Source organism: Diabrotica undecimpunctata, chromosome 2 (genome assembly GCF_040954645.1).
Source record: "Diabrotica undecimpunctata isolate CICGRU chromosome 2, icDiaUnde3, whole genome shotgun sequence".
NCBI lineage: Eukaryota > Metazoa > Arthropoda > Insecta > Coleoptera > Chrysomelidae > Diabrotica > Diabrotica undecimpunctata.
The window spans coordinates 48,643,499-48,661,654 of record NC_092804.1 but is presented as its reverse complement, the minus strand read 5'-3'; the positions used below and the strand labels follow the sequence as shown (position 1 = coordinate 48,661,654).

Sequence of the window (18,156 nt, the reverse complement as noted above, 5' to 3'; positions counted from 1 at the left end):
TCTTTTTAGCAGCTTAGATCTGAATCATAATGATAGGGAGTAATGTTCTATTTTCTGCAGCTATCGTTGTTGCTATTGCTGAGACCTCTTTTTCTATATAGTTGTCATTTTTGATTATCACCTCCAGATATTTAATTTATGTTGTGCCTAACATTTGGCAGAACTGGACTTTTGGTCCAAAAATATTGGTCTTGGATTTTTAGTTACTAGCATGTGTTTCGTCTTCTCTTCGTTTATTTAAAGACTTAGATTACCTGTTTCCTTCTATAGTTATGAAACCCTCTCTTATGTCTCTTGTAGAACAAACAACTGCATCTAGATCATCAGCAAATGCATATTCAAGGCAAAATTGAATAGAAACAGTGAGGGATCTCCTTGTTGAAATCCTGATGTTTTACTAAATGGCATTAATGTTCTGTTTCCAATCTTAATCTGTGCATATGAGTCTGTCACGCACATTTGAGTTAGCTAAAATAATTTTCTTTGTATTTATGGCATTTTTAGCAATGGTGTGCTTCTTTTTATCGAATCATAATGCTTCCTGAAAATCTACTAAAATTTGGTGTACATCTCGGTTGAATTCTCAGTTTTTTTCCAATATTTGTCGGATCGTAAACATTAGATCTATTGTTGATCTTCCAGTACAAATCAGCATTTATAGTCGCCTAGAATATCTTCCGAATACGGAGTAAGCCTCTTTAGCAGGATAATTGATAGAACTTTTTATAAGCGTTATCCCTCCATCTTTATATATTAAAAATGAGTTTGACAGAGACAAATTAAAGAGGGTATTACTTAATCATAATTTATTATACAGAAAATAAATATAATATTAAGAGAAAAACAAATCAAATCCTGCCTAAAGCTTTATAAAAAAAGTGAAAATAATACCTATGGCATTTTTGTTGCATATTGTTGTTGTATATGTTGGCTTCATACAGATAAATAACTTGTTGAATATAGTTAGTGTGGTTATTGGCTTCAGATAATTGAATCTCTTGAATGTAAACTGAATGTGTAGGTGGATTGTAATTTCAGGCAGATGTTTTTCATATTTGCGGTCATGCTACTCCAGTTTATTCCCTACGGTCGACCATGTGGTTGGGAAAATCCATTCCGAACAAGTAATTAATTAAGGCAAAAACCTAATATAAGAAAGCTTGTGGTAGTAACAGCATATATTTTAAACATTTCTTTGCCAAAAAATATTAACATATATATAAAAAATATATAGCAAATGGCAAAGATTAAATACATATAATAATTATTGAACAAATTGGTTAAATTAAATGAAGATCCTACATGCATATATGATTCATAAATTTCAAAAACACATGATTTCGAGATCAAGCATAAAAATGAAGTTAAAAATAGAACATTATACAAGGTCACTGAATATTGGTGAAATATTAAATATAAAGAAATTATCAACTACAAATAGGAAATGATATCAATATGTACTCACCCCAAAAGAGATTTAAAGAAGAAAAATTTATTTTGGAATTGAAACATTTTAAATAGATAAAAGGTATAAATAAAAATAATTTCCCACTTCTTTATTAAAGTAAAACTGACATGGCAGAAGTTAAGAATTGCCAACAGATAAATAAACTGTAGATAAATAGACTTGGAGTAGAGAATAGACATTTTGTATACAGGGTGATTGATTTGTGTGATAAAGCTCAGTAGATCCGCTATAATAATAGATAGCAATAAAAGTCAAGTTAGTTTCGCAAAGTAGGAAATTTTAGGATTCCTAGTGTTATTATTAGATGGCGTTGTAACGAAATTAAATCTAATTTCTTCTTTCTGTTTTAGTTCTTTTCTCGGTCTCGAGTACCAAAAACTAAATTCACTAAAAATTTTTAGCGTGATGAACGGCATGTTTAATGCAAATTATAGATTCCCTTGCCGACTAATTTATTAAGCTGTCTGCTAAGCACACTGGTAAAGATTTAAATTTAGTTTTGCCAGGTAGAAAATCTTAGGATTCCTAGTATTGTTATTAGATGGAGTTGTAACGTATGTAAATAATTATTTTTATAATTATTGTCCTATGACGGAAGATATTTTGTTTCGATTTAGAGCAACTGCATATGTCGCTCTGCTGAGACATAAAGAGGTTGAAATACTGTTCGGATTTGATCCAAACTGACAACAGCGCTCCCGCGTCCTACCCCTGACCACTCTTTGGTATAGACCAAAATTTGACCTGCGAAAGATTGTACAGATCTCGCCCTCTTTTACGTTCAACTGCCTAAAAAGACAGACGGCTCTTAATTTTTAACTGCCGCATTTTGTGAATCATCCGATCACGTGTTAACAATTGTAAGTGATAATATTTCTTATATAAGGCAGACCAAATAAATGGTAACTGTATTATCTATTGAATGATTTAAAAGTATACTGGTTATAATTGAAAAAATACATTTCTACTGAGTAAGAAGTACTTTATTTAAATACACACAACAAAAGAACCACCGCTCAATGGAAACACACCAAAGTCGAAGGATAATCCGAAGTAATTTAACTTAATTACTTGTACCCGGCCGATACATTTATTCGGCTACACTTGGACGGTGCAGAGGAGTCCTGCCCGTGCAAATAATTATGAGCGGCTTGAAGATGTCCTATATCGAAATTAAATCTAATACCGTCTTTTTGTTAAAAAAAAAAAAGATTTAATATTGTATATAAATAAAATTAGACTATTTCTCTACATCTGTGTACTTTATTATACAAAACTGGTTAACAACATTCTACAACAAAATCTCGATATACCCTTTGCTCTAATTTTATTTTAGAAGAGGAAGTTGACATAACCATATAACTAAATATTACACATCACCCAAAAACTAACATTTTAGTGTAATATGCCAACAATAAATCGTATTATAAATTTTTCCTACTTAACCCTTTGATGACTGTCGGTATGCTGAGATGACCACCTTTACAAACATTTCTTTTAAAATCCACAAGGAAAATAATTCCTGCAGCTGGCTGTATACCACGTGTCACAAAAAGGGGTTAATCTTTGTATATGGGCATATTTTATAAAAACCATTAAAAGGGCTACATTAAAAACACGAACGTTTTCGGAACTAACTAGTTACCAGCTGAAGTCCGTTTGAAGAGGTTTACTCTCCAGACACTGGAACTCACTTAAAGCATGGGTGTATGTTACCTGAAGTAAAATTTAATTAAAATATTAAACATCAAATAATATTAACAACATCATGTACAATCTTTGGTAACATAATATATTTTAAAGGGTTTTTACCCAAATATTTTGGTGGCTCAGGCATGGTAACCTGTATTTTTAACCTGATGATGGAACTGTTGTTCGGAAAACGTTCGTGTTTTTAATGTAGCCCTTTTAAGAGTTTTTATAAAATATACCCATATACAAAGATTAACCTCTTTTTATTTCTTTTAAACTTCCCAGCGGTTTTACAGTTATAGCAGTATGTAATTTTGGTTGCTTATATTATATCCTAAGTGTCCAATCAGTTAAGAACCGATTTTATTGAATCACATTGACTGGATAACCTAATTAGTCAAGCACACATTTAAAGCGGACGTTCGGTGTTGACAGAGCTACATATTTCAATTGTTTTCTTGTTTTATTATTTATTTATTATTTTATTATATTAAAATATTACTAATTTCAAAAATTAAGGATAAGTAATATTTTTAAAGTCTGTTTCATACTAAGTACTGTTATTTGCATGAATACATTTCAATTTTTTTGTAAATCACTCTCTTTTATGTGGTATTCTGGTACAATCACAGGGAACTGTTTATATGAATTCTGCCAATATGCAAAATCAAAAGTAAAGCTTTAGGCTTTTGGAAAATATGTCCAAAAATGAGGTTGATGCCTTATTGGATGAAATTCTAAGTGACCAGGAGTCAATTGTCTCTGATATTGAAAGCGTTTTGGGAGATGAATTGGATGTTGATGAATTTCGGCGACCAAATAATGGAGATATCTTTGATATTGAAAATCTGGACATCGTGTTTGAAGACCCAATTAACAATCAACATGAAACAACCAATATTTCACATTATCAAATATCGGAATCGGATAGTGAAGACGATATACCGCAGGCAGTACGGCTAGCAAAGCGAGATAACTCTATATTTTAGTCCCAAAATGAAAGTTATATAACACAAACTAATCAATGAGACATTATGAGCCATTTACTTAAAACATTTCTAAAGGTCATTCACAAAAGAATATATAAAAATGTGAGGAACAACTAACAAGAACACAATTCGGATTAATGCTCTGGGAACACGGGAGGCCCTTTTTGCTGTACAGGTGCTTTTTCAGAGATGCAGGGATGTGAATTGTGACATATACGTACGCTTTATAGATTACCAGAAGGCATTTGACAGAGTAAAACATGACAAATTAATGACTCTAATGCAAGAAATTGGAATTGACAACAAAGATCTTAGAATTATCAGAAACATTTACTACAATCAAACGGCCAAAATCAAAATAGAAGACCAGTTAACTGATAAAATTGCAATAGAACGTGGAGTACGACAGGGCTGTATTTTGTCTCCATTGTTGTTCAATATTTGAATGGTTGAATAACATTAGATATGCAGATGACACTATAGTTTTTGCCGATAATCTGAATGACTTACAGATATTAACAAATCGCATAACAGAAGTCAGCAACAGATACGGGCTAGCTCTTAACATAAAGAAAACCAAATTTATGACAATTAGGAAAAAACCAATAGGTACTAAACGCTCAACTTACAATCAATCAACAGAATATCGAAAGAGTCGAGCAATATACATATCTAGGCACCAATTTATATAGCCAATGGGACCACTCAACAGAAATTAAACAGCGAATAATAAAAGCAAAAGCAGCATTCGTTAGAATAAGAACCATTTTCAACAGTCGAGACATATAATTAAAAACAAAATGCTGTCTATTGAACTGCTACATATTCACAGTTCTGCTCTACGGAATGGAAGCATGGACACTGACTGTTGCATCTATGAATCGGCTCGAAGCTTTCGAAATGTGGTGTTATAGGCGCATCTTACGTATATCCTGGGTTGACAGAGTTACTAATGTGGAGGTCCTGCGTAGAACGGGGAAAAAATGTGAAATTCTCATGACCGTCAAAACTAAAAAGTTGGAATATCTAGGACATGTAATGAGAAATCAAGAACGTTACGGCCTTCTCCAGCTGATTCTCCAAGGGAAAGTAAATGGTAAGAGAGGACCGGGAAGAAGACGCATTTCCTGGTTTCAAAATTTACGAAAGTGGTATAACACGACTACCACTAAACTGTTCCGCGATGCAATAAACAAAGTAAAGATAGATGTGATGATCGCCAACATCCGGAACGGATAGGCACTTTAAGAAGAAGAATCAATTTATTAAAACTACAGACCCAAACATTCCAAATTCCCCAGAAAACCCCACAGATGTGTTTTTGGAACTATTTTCTGAGGATCTAATTCACCTAATTGTATTTAAAATCAATCTATATTACGTTTAAAAACACGGAGGAGGAAATGGATTTACACCTACCATAGAAGACGAAGTCAAAACATTTCTTGGAGTAAATTTATTAATGGGTATAAAGGAAATGCCCAGTTACAGAGATTATTGGTCGTCACGTCCTTTCATCAGTTCGGCTATGTCACGTAACAGATTCGCTTGGTTATTAGGCAATTTACATCTGGTTGATAATACAGTGCAGCCAAAAAAAAAAACTGATCCCGGATTTGACAAACTTTACAAAGTGCGATCTCTATTGGCCATTCTCACGGAAATGTTTCTTGCAGCACTGAATCCACATGAGTTTCAAGCGATTGATGAGTCTATGATACGATTCAAAGGTCAAAACAGTATCCTATAGTACATGCCCAATAAACCTATAAAACGTGGTTACAAAGTATGGCTTAGAGCAGATTCAAGCGGATTCATGTGCGAGTCAGATATATACCGGTAAAACAGGAAATTACACCGAAAAAAACTTAGGACAACGAGTCGTACAGGGTTTAACAAGGGTCTTAGTAAATAAACACCACCAAGTGTTCTTTGACAACTATTTCATCTGTATTGATCTTCAGAGGTCTTTATTGTCGGACTGAATTTACGCAAGTGGAACCGTTCAAAAAAAGGAAAGGATTTACCAGAGTTCAAAACTGACAAATAAACGAATTAAGGATATTCAGATTACCGTATTTCAACAAATGAATTATCTGAGTTGAAGTGGATGGATCACAGAAGTGTGATTATTTTAGCAAATCACCAAAATCCAGCAACAAACGAAGTTGTAAAGTGGAGACAAAAAGACGGTTCTCTAAATGAGGTTTCATGTCCACAAATTGTAGTGATCTACAGCTAACATATGGGATATGTTGACATACTGAAAAGTCTTTATGAGGTGAAACGTAAATCACATAAGTCGTGGCATAGAATATTTTTTTATTTTGTGGATGCTTGCGTCGTAAATGTATTCATTCTATTTCAACTTAGAAGTCAATCCAAAAGTATGTCTTTAGAAGAATTCCGGCTCTCTGTGATAAGAGGCTTTATTGGAGCTCCAGAATAATTGAAAAGAGAAAGACCATCAGCAGAAAAATCAGTGAGTAAATTCAAAAGACATATTTCCTTGGTACTGCGCCATTCAAAGTATTCTCATATGCCACACAGAACTACTTCTTTGAGATGTGCCAATTGCAGCACGACAGCAAATGTTAGCAGAACACAGTGGAAATGTTTATCTTGCAATGTCGGGCTTTGTCTCAAATACGACAAAAATTGTTTTGCAGAAGACTAGAAAGAAAGAAGTGCTACCTGGTTTTTATTTCTCATTTAATTTTTTGTTACGCTCCGTCCCTGCTGGTATCTTGAGAATACCACATTTTGCAGGATAAACTTCAGGATCAGCATTGTTTATTTTGACTGAATTTGTTTTAAGAATATACTAAAATAAATAATTTTGACAAAAATCCTGTTTTTTTAAATTTAATAAAAATCCGACTTCAAAGCATTAAACAACTTCTCACAAATATTCTTAATCGAGAATTATTTCGCTTACGAAAGGAAATAGAGCATCTCCTTCTTATTTTACTCTATAAAAAAAAGCATATAATTTTAAAATAAATAAAACGATTCGCAACTCCACCACTGTCCATCAAATATTACGTACGCTCTTTCGGCTACGGAATATAAAAACTTAGGACTTCCTTCCCTGAATAATAATTAAATAGAACATGATGCCGACGTCGAAGCGTTCCTACAGTTTTATCGATTACCATAAAAATGTCCTGGAAATTTTGTTTTATGGAGATGATACCCGAATTCTTGTCTCGGCTTATACAATTTTTTGTTTGTTCGAAAATTTTATTGCTGGAGGGAATGCTGTGCAGTAAAAGTTCGTAAAAAATGTATACGATAATAGAAAAATATAAAACTAATAACTAAAAGATTTTAAACTAAAAAAAAGAGAAACAAAATCTATAGAGTTCATGTACAACAAAATAATATCGAGCCATTAAAAAAACTTATTGTATGGTCATGAACCTACTCATGAAATAACGTGACTTTTTTATGGTTTGACACACAGAGTTCTATTAAATAACCTATAGATCGAACTCCCTATGATCTTATTAACCCTTTAAGGGCACTAGTCCATTACAATAGACATACTCTTAGTCACCTTTTATGTCTCAGTTAAGAAATGGTGGTTACCTAGAGATTATTTCTGTATATTGCTTGATCTTCACGCAATGATTTACTGAACACATATGTGTCATTTGCTACTTTTAGTTAATATCATTGGTTTAATTTTTTTAATTATCAAAGCTGCAATACGCCATAAACGAGGTATGTATAATTGATTGTTTTAGAGAACAATAAATAAAAATTTGTAAACCAATCATTATAATAGCAACAACATTGTCATAAACCGACCATTGTAATGATGCAAAACTGGATAATTACCATAATATGCATAGATTCTCTAAATGCAATTTACGTGTTTACTGAAATGAGCAATTGGTCTCAATTATAAAATCTTATCTGGTTATCACATAGGTGATCTAGTTAACCAAGAGAAAGTGAAAATGAGCAACAGGATGAAGTGCAAAAAAGTAGAGAATAAGCTGAATCAACAAAGGTGAAAAATACATATTTATACCCAATTTTTGGTGACTTATTGTCTTTTAGATACAGCAACTGGTGACACAAAATATTTGAGAAATCAAAACAAACAAGAAAAAATAGTATTCAGTGAAAAAAAAATTGTTAAAAGTTAAAAAACGAAAATTACCCATAGATTGGCAAAAACGGAGATACGCTGCCCAGCATAGTAGAAAACGTTGTCAGACTTTTCGGAAAATACTTGAAAACCTGGAAAACAGAAAAGCAGCAGGTAAAGACGGGATACCAAACGAATTATTGAAATATTGTGGAGCAGCAATGACAGAACAATTAATCACATTAATTAATACAATAATTGTAAAACACAATAAAATACTGGAAGAATGGAGAAAGAGCGAACTAATTTTATTATTTAAAAAGGAAGATATAAAACAGCCAGAAAACTATAGAGATATAATCTTATTAAATACTACGCTAAAATTTTAGTGCTAAAATAGCACTAAAAAGTGCTAATAAATCAGAGGATAAGTTTAGCAGATAAACAACAGGGTTTTCGTAGTGGAATATCGTGTACATATGCAATATTCGTTATAAAGAAAATTACTGAGAAATCACTAGAGTATAAAAGACGAGCATTTATGTGTCTGATTGACCTAAAGAAAGCGTTTGACAGAGTAAGACTCAAAGATGTTATCCATCTTCTGTATAATAGAGAAGTTCTAAATATTATAAAAACTATCGAAAACATCTACCAAAACAATAAAATGAAAGTCAGAACTTACAGAACATATACAAATAGGCAGCGAAATAAGACAAGAGGATTTATTGAGTCCCATGATCTTCCATTTAATCATGGATGAAATTATCAAAAGCGTTAACAAACGAAGAGAATACAGAATGGGAACCAAGAAATAAAATTACCCAGACGACGCAATATTGATAGCCCAAGATGAAGATAGTCTGCAAAGACTGGTCCACAGATTTAACATAAGAGCAAAAGACTTTAATATAATAATCTCATCTCAGGAAACTAAAACAATAGTAGTGAGCAAAGAACCAACCAGATGTAAAATAGAAATTGATGGCGTCAGTATTGAACAACTAATGAAAATAAAGTACCTGGGAATTACACTGAGTTGAAGTCAAGAATTTATAAAGCCAGTGTAGTACTCAGAAACAAGACCCGACACAGCCACAATCTAAAGGCTACTAGAAACTGCAGAGATGAGAGTATTGAGAAGAAGTACAAGAAATACGCTGAGAGATCGAAATAAAAGTGAAGACATTAGAAGAAAATGTAACGTGCAGTATATAAATGAATGGGCACAAAATAAAAAAAAAAAGAATGAAATAGCCACATAACCAGAATGGAGGAGGCTCGGTTCGTCAAAATGGCAAGAGATAAGTCACCAATCGGCGGTAGAAGTATCGGACGACCGCGCAAAAGATGGAGTGACAACCTTCCATAGAGGTATTAATCCGCCAATAAACAAGAAGAATGGCTTATAAAGAGGAAGAAGAAGAAGAAGACTTATCTATTGTCCATTGGTAGTAAGTCAGGTACTAGATATTTGCATGAAAAAAAAATGGATTATTTTTTTATATTAAATTAGAAATAAATGTGTGCATTAAGTGATTAAACAATATGAAAATAACTAATACATGTTTAAATGTAGCAAATATGTATTTGATTTTTTACAAAGACACTATTTTTGTTTTTGGTTTTTTGTCTTTTGACAGTTTCAAAACTTTATAAAATGTATCAAAATGCAATAAAATTCGTTTGATATTACTTTTATCATCTTCTTATAAAATTTTGTTTACAGAAAATCTAGTTTTAAAATGTTCAACTTTAATATTTTTTATAAAAATAATTAATTAAAAAATAATTCTTTTAGTATTATTTTCAGTTCTGTGACGAAATCATATAGGCAAAAATAAAAAGTTTTAATTACATAATAAAGCTTGCATATACCATGCACGGTTTTCTGTAATCAATTTTCCAAGAAAAAGTTTTCATGTTGATGTTCATTTATTTTATATTTGTGTGGGGGATGTAATGCGTGCATTGAACCGACTAGCTGCAATAATGACGTAATAAACAAGATTATGTAAGGATCGGGTAGTTTGAATAACAGCTAATGGTGTTTGTAAGAAACAATAATCCTGACATTTGTAATAAAACTTGTAATATAAAAAGTAGTAAAAATTAAGTTTTAAGTGTACGAAAGGAATTGCAATCAAAAAAATATATACTATTTTTTTAGTAATACAGATGATGCTTATTAATTTACAATTAATAAGCCCCGTTGAGGTTTGAAATAATAATTGACTTTAAAGAGATCAGTGCAATGATTGGACCTCTGGTATATAGCAAACATAACATGCTCACAATATGCTATGTACATACACTTCACATTTACAAATTTTTTTAATATATACACAATTACCGTGATTTAGAACACTTATTTAGAAATCATGTATAATGAATTTTTAGTTTCAGTCTTGAAGTTTATTGACTGTTATCAAGCAAGTTTTCTAGACATTTTAGGTACCGAGTACTACCCTGAACTATCACGTCACTGGTCGTAGATGTTTCTAGATCACAATCAATATCTTTAGTAGGACACGAACCATGGGGCGTCTGTTATGGAGCGTAACATTTTGGATTGGAATCTTTTCATTACAGATAAGTTGGATTTTGCTGCTGTATTCCATAGCTAGATTCCACGGGCCAAGACCGGTTTGAGTATTGTATATCAACAGTTTGTTACGAATGGGCAAGTTCGATGTTCTGCCCAGTATCCAATAACGTTTACGAAATTTTAAGTTCAACTGTTATTTTTTTCCATTTATGGGTTCACCATGTCAAAGTTTTGTCCAGGTGCATTCCAAGGTATTTAACGCTTTCAACTTGTGTAAGTGCTTTGTTATTTATTTCTATACTAGGCGGTATTTTGCGACATTTTGTAAAGATGATATATGTTGTGATTTAGATTCGTTGATCTTTATGCACAATCTCTTTGTTTACTTTTCATTGTCCCTAATATGCCTTTGAAGAGATTCGGTAGCTGTTGCAGGATTATTATCTGTGAATAACATAGCAGTGTCGTCTGCGAATGTTGTAATTGTTACATTTGAACTCAGAGCACTACCTTAAGAGACTCTGGATCGTATGGGGTAGATTTTTGATGTTTTTTATTCATACTTAACACGGTAGTATCTTCCTTCTAAGTATGATTTTAGTAAAGTAGACATTGACTCTGAAACGTTACTTTTTATTTTGAAAAACAACCCTTCATGCCAGATTTTATCAAAAGCCTAACTGCCATCAAGAAAGAGTGCAGACCAATATTCTCAAAAGTTTTACTCACTATATCAATGACTATATGTACTTATTCTATTGTTAATTACTTCTTCATAATCTTCATAAGTCTTGTTGCTATAAGCTTCTCAAATAGTTTAGTAATTACCGGTAAAATACTAATAAGCTGGAGATACGCATGCCTGTTACTAGCACAATGGCATACCAGTACCTAAGAATTTGATTTTTCTTGCTAATAGCTTACTGTGAGATGCAAGATGCGTGGGGAGTGTCCCTGGCATGTGTGAACGCGCGCTACCTCTACGGGCATGCCAGTAGCTAGCAGAGAATTGTCAGATTTGTTGTGTTGGTGATAAAAAATTAATCCTTTTATTTTTAAACTTGTTAATTTAAAAAATGTTTCGTTGGGTTGGGGTGATGAACAAACCATCAAATTTATTGCTATATATAGAGAATTGGAATGTATTTTAAATTCTTAATCATCCCCATATAAAAATACCATAGCTCGTGACAATGCACAAAAATTCAAGAGGAAATGGGTGAAAGTATGACTATAAAAGAGATAAAGGCAAAAATAAAAAATTGCTCCAAGATTTTCCCGCTTAACAATCTAATTTCTCACCCAAATTTTTTCTTTTTTGAGTTCCGCTTCGGATTCATTATTAAATTTCTAACAATATCTGTGGCCATCAGCAATATTTGCTGGATGAATTGATTCCGAATACCTTCATTGGATATTTTTTTTTGATGAAAACTCAAAAACTTTTAATTACAAAACAAGTACATTAGTTTCAGATGAAAACCACTCGATTGTTTACTAGCACTAGCATATGTAAAAATCTACCCTGCTTTTTCACCTTGCCAGTGTAGGCAAGCGAGCTACTGGCATGCCAGTTACTAGCAAATATGTTTTGTGCTTGCGAGTTACTGGCCCATGCTAGCAACTGGCATGCCAGCTACTTTCCCAATTTACTGGAATGTGCGTACCCGGCTATAAGGACGATAATAGGTATGTTTGTGAGGCGGTTTACCAGGTTTGTGGATCATTATTATATCAGCAATCTTCCATTGAGTTGGTAAAATTTTGAGCCATAGTGAGGCATTGAAAATTTGTGTTATTCCTTTATCTGGTAACTATTTTAAGACAGTTTCTGTTATAAGGTCAAAGCCTGCAGCTATTGGAACTTTTTGGATTTTATCTATATTTAATAGAACTTTTTACTTCTATTTTTGATACTAGTTTAAATTTCTTACCTGTTGGATTGCTTCTAGACTTTTGTAAGTATCTTCATCCTGTTTAGCACTGACAGAAGGTAGAGGTTGAAACAGTTCGTCAAGATATTTTTAAAATGTCGCTCCTTTTTCTTGATCTGTTCTCGCCCATGAACCATCTGGGTTTATTAATGCTAGGATAAGTTAACAGGGTTGTTTTAATTTCCTGGTAGCGTTTTAAAGTGAATAATCGGTATCTGCTGATGGTGTTAATTTTAGAAGATAATTTTCAACGTAGGAGTTTTTGTGATTACTATTATATTTTTTTAGCTGCCTAGCCTCCAATGTAATTAGTTAAAAACACATAATTAACATTTTTTATGTGGCTTGGCATACTATGACAAAAAGAAAAAAACACTTTTTGATATACATGAAAAAACTAGAATGATGTTATTCCAGCAATTCTCCTTCACCTTCTTCATTTTGGTTAGGCTGAAGGGATTTATAATAATGGTGATATAGGGGTGGTATATATGGCAATAAAGTTTTTATGTTGTTTACCTTTTTTTTCTCGAAATTTTGACAGGCTCTTTGTATTTAAGTGTTGACAACTTGAGCATTAACAGTGCCGGCCCTCCTTTTTTTAATAAATTAACTTCCTGGTATGCACCATTAACAGCGTCCTTAACATAACAAGCATTGGGAGTATTAATGTTGAACATAAATGAAAACACCCCTGAAAAATCAAGTTTGTACCGTCGTCAGTTTTGGTCACTTTTTTGGCATTCTGTTAGTTATGTTAATAATGTGTTTCATTTTGTTCCATTATTGTGAACTCAAAAGGATTTTTTTATTCGATTTTTTAATAATATACCAGTTTAATGGGGAATATGTATTAATGGAGCATATTTTCGATGGTGTTTTTCTATGAGAGCAAAGTCCAGATTTGAAGGTAAGTACGTGTGGCAGTTAACCAGGCAGTGGTGGGTAATTTTTTAAAATTTTCTTTCTTTAACCATTTGCAACCAGAAGGCAATTAACGTCCTGTTTATATTTTGTTCCGGACAGTTGTCAGCGAACAACACCAGTTCATCAATGCCTGACTTATTAGATAAAAACTTTAAAACAGCGCTTCCAATTTCATCACTACCTCTTTTAGCTGTGTCTTCCGTCGATACAAACATGTGCCCCCTTCCCAAACCACAGTCATGTATACCAACATCAAAGCCATACTTTTCTGCAGTAAAAAGCTACTCCTGTAGTAATTTTCGGTACTGGCAGGGCATTTTGTAAATCAAATGTTACAACTAATTTTTTATCATTGGTTTTTGCATTAGCAGTTTAAGTTTTCAGCAAGTCTTGCATTGCTTTTGCCCGTGCTTTGTAAACATTTGTATTTTGCTGCTTTTATTTTATTCAGCTGCTATTTTATTTTTCTATATGTCGATGCAGAAGCAGATGGTATACCCTTACGTTTACACTATGGAACATAAAACTCTTTATATAAACGAGTTACTGACATATCACTAATTAAATAAGTCTTTCCCAGATTATCAGATCGACAATAGTGACTCTAATGCTTAGGAATAAGGTTAATATGGTCTTGAACATACTGAATAGCTTCATCGCTTATTCTGTTTGATTTATTATTATGTTTTTCATGACCATCCATTTTGGGCACAGGAGTACCTAAAGCTAAAACTATTTTCTCGATTTTCGTTGTTTTGTTGCACATTGTCTAAGGTAGTCCAATTTCTCGATCTCCCATCACTTTGTTTGTACTTTCACTATAACATTCCTGTCGCTTAATACTATTTACTTTACTTTGGGTTCTTTTGTATTTAGATGATTTTCTTCTTCGCCAACGGAATCATTTTTTTTTTCATTTTCGCCTATTACGTTTTCTAGATTATAGCCTTTGGAAATGTTGTCACTCGAAACATTTTCCAAATCATCCTGAAAAAAAAAAAGATTATTTTCAATATGCTATATATACACGATAAGGTTAACAAAGAAAAATGTACTACAAACATAAGTAAAAATCATAATAATAACTTATTAGAATAATGGTTTTCGTCATTCTTATTATTTTTACTATGTTTATCATTATTGCTGTTTTTGCTATCTACTTGCTCAATATTTTCACAAAAGACACCGTTTTTATCATCATAGGTTGTCAAAGGCGAGTAGGCGGCGGCCATATTAGAAATTGGCTTGTCATTATCTGCATAAAATATTTTACAGCAACACCACTGTGCAATATAATGATACGCTTCCTGTACTGTATCTGTGGTTTGATTTCATTTGATGTCTTAGCAATATATTTGTTAACAGAATAATTTAAATATCCAGAAAATGAACAAATGTAGCTTGTCAATATATAGCAATAAGCCCTTTAATTAGGTAAAATATTTAGGTACTTTTCTCCAAAGCCTTTGTTTACAAAGAAATCAAGACAGTCAGAAAGTTTACTGTGGTCAGTTGGCCAGCAGGTAGGTGTGTAATTAGATAAGTATTTGAGCTGTAGTTTCGGCATCAGTTGAAAAAGATTCTTCGTCTTCCATGTGAGGATAGCCGAGGACCCCAACTTACATGTTTTGCATTATAGCCAGCGCCGGCAAGATATCTTTTACCAGTCAAAAAAACTAGATACCAATTAGGTATTAAACTTTGATACAGATATTAATCAAAGCGTTACTGCTAAATAAATTAAAGTAGATAAAAATGTTATAAATAACGACTCTGTATATATTTAATGTGTAATATAAGTTTCCAAACTTTCAATAAAAAAATTAATAATTATTTTTATCCAATAATTAATTCCTTCACAAAAAATGCAAATAAGGTTTTAAAGGAAATGTCAAAACCAGTAAGCGTACAAAAAGAATAAAACATGTTTACAAAAGATGATAGTATTTACATCATACTGTACTTATAATAATTGTCCAATATGACAACTGATTAAATAACTAAGGATTTTACAAAAATATTACTACTTGAAATAATAAAATGTTTCTTTTATCTTTAATTAAATCAAATTTTGTTAATATCTAATATTAACCAATTTTTTTTTATTTTTTCAGGATAATGGGCGTGAGGCTTTGGATCTCACTGCGTCTCCACTGCGAGCTCCAGCGGCAGCTCCTAATTCAAGAACCTCACACCCTCCGCCAATGGTCATACAGGGAGATTTTAGAAAGGTATACTAGAAAAACTACTTATGTACTCTTTTAAATTCGTGAAATTTAACTTCCTTAATCAAGGAATGTTGTAGCCAAAGGATTTCTAATAATAAATTAATCAAAACAAAAAAAATACTATATCCCATTACAATGAATGACTATATTATTCTAAAGCTAAAATGATGTATGTTTAATAGATATGTTATTTGGTTACTAATGTTGGTATGTTATTTTAATAAACTTTTCTTTTGAATACCGGTTACTATGGTTACAAATCCTACTACGTTCTACCGAAAAATTTTAATTAGCAAAATAATCTTCTTTAATATTTGTCTTCTTACCATCTGTTTCTGTTAGGAATATAGATAATTCGTACTACTGAATTATATATTTACTTTCCCATTCATATTTATATATCTGAAATATATCAAATTCTTTATAATAAATACAAGATTGGCGTTCACTTATTCTAACATCTAAAAGTCTTAAAGTTTCACATAAATAAAAGTTTCAGGAGGTTCTCAAACTGTTTTCTTGTGGCATGTTTAAGTTAAATATTGTATATTATATGATATTTAGAGAACAACACTTACAGCTTTAGAAGATTTGCGTCAACGAAAGCCGACGAATTACTCCGCAAATGCTTCGGAATCTCAGAAAACGTTTCGAACAAAATCTTTATCATTGTATTGACGCTGGAGATCATCAGTTTCAATATTTGGTAAACTAAGAAGCAAGTATCGAGTTAAAAATATTATTTTTAAAATTTTCTCTTTTTCTTTTTTCTAATCAAATAAAAGACCGAATTTTAAAATTTAAAAAGTGCTTTAAAACGATATCTTATTTGACGCCGATCTTATATACTAAAACGCTAAGCCCTTTTCTTGTCCACCACTTTACTCAAAAACCATATTAGATAATTAAAATATTTTTTCGGAATATTATTAGTATTACGTATGAGATTGTCAAGATATACTTTTGGTACAAAAATTCACTTCCGGTTTTGAGATGACCGGAAGTTAAAATTTACTTTAAGTTTTAGATCCCACAATGTATATATGGATCGAAAGGTTTCGTCGAGACGAATCTAGATATGTACTTCCGGTTGCGATCCGACACCGGAAGTGACCCGAAACGCGCATAAAACGTCAAGATAGAGCAAATCTGACATCGGATTCGTGATCAGCATGCAAAATTAACTGCTAAATGATATCCATGTCGACATTTGATGAACTAAAAATTGCATTCAGGTTTTGAGGTCGACTTCCATAATCACTTTTTTTTTACTTGTATTATTATTGATGAATGTTATGTATATTCTTGCTTATATTGTTTGTATTAATCTCTTAATTTTTCTCGCAAAATAAAAATTTCATTTAAAAAACTCGATGTCGAGTTGGTCCGCTAGTTACTATTAAAACATTAAAGAAGCCATAGATATGTTAAATGAATTGTACTTTGCATGTTCGAAGATGGAAATCAGAATGAACTTGACCAAAACTAAGTTTATGACAAATATGGTCCCCAATAACCATTTAACTATTCAAGACAAAATGGTAGAACAGGTGGAGAAACATACGTATTTGAGCTATGAAATGAGAATCAGCAGGGATAACCAAATATGCGAAATCCAAAGACGAATTACTTTAGCGTGAACAGCCTTTGGAAAACTGCGAGACACACTTGGGGCCAATATACCAATTAGCCTCAAAAGAAAAGTATTTGACCAATGTATATTACCGGTCATGACCTATGGGGCGGAAACTGTCACTAACCAAGACCACGGCTTCCAAATTGAGAGTGGCATAGAGAATCGGTCTATGCTGGAAGTCACGTTGCGGGACCGAATAAGAAATGAAGATCTGCGAAGAAGGACAAGTATTGCTGATGTTGTGGAACGCATACCGGAACTAAAATGGAACTGGGAAGGCCATGTAGCGAGAATGCACGACTCACGATAGACGAGCAAAATTACAAATTGGAGGCCAGGAGCAAACAAAGGTAGTAGATGAGGACCACCTACAAGTTGGACTGACGACATCAGGCGTATCACCAAAAATTGGCAACAAAGAGCACACAATCGTAAAGAATTGAGAAGTTTAAGGGGGGCCTACGTCCAGTAGTGGACGTGATAAATGAAGGCTGGGTGATGATGGTGATGACTATTAAAACAATGTTGTGGTGGATCTTACCCTGGCTTATGAGTCAAAGTAAAAAGTCATCTCAGGAACGCTACTCAAAAATATTAACAATATCTACATATATTATATATGTAGATATATTATA

At 32.5% G+C, this 18,156-nt stretch overlaps 1 protein-coding gene across 2 annotated transcripts in view; it reads left to right on the top strand.

Annotated features, from left to right (window-relative positions):
- Positions 1–18,156, top strand: part of RhoGAP100F (Rho GTPase activating protein at 100F) — a 539,358-nt gene that overhangs the window by 249,777 nt on the left and 271,425 nt on the right. For both annotated transcript variants that reach the window (XM_072522830.1, XM_072522831.1), the window contains exon 3: positions 15,772–15,888. In XM_072522830.1, the coding sequence (XP_072378931.1) occupies positions 15,772–15,888 (117 nt within the window). The remainder of the gene's footprint in view (positions 1–15,771; positions 15,889–18,156) is intronic.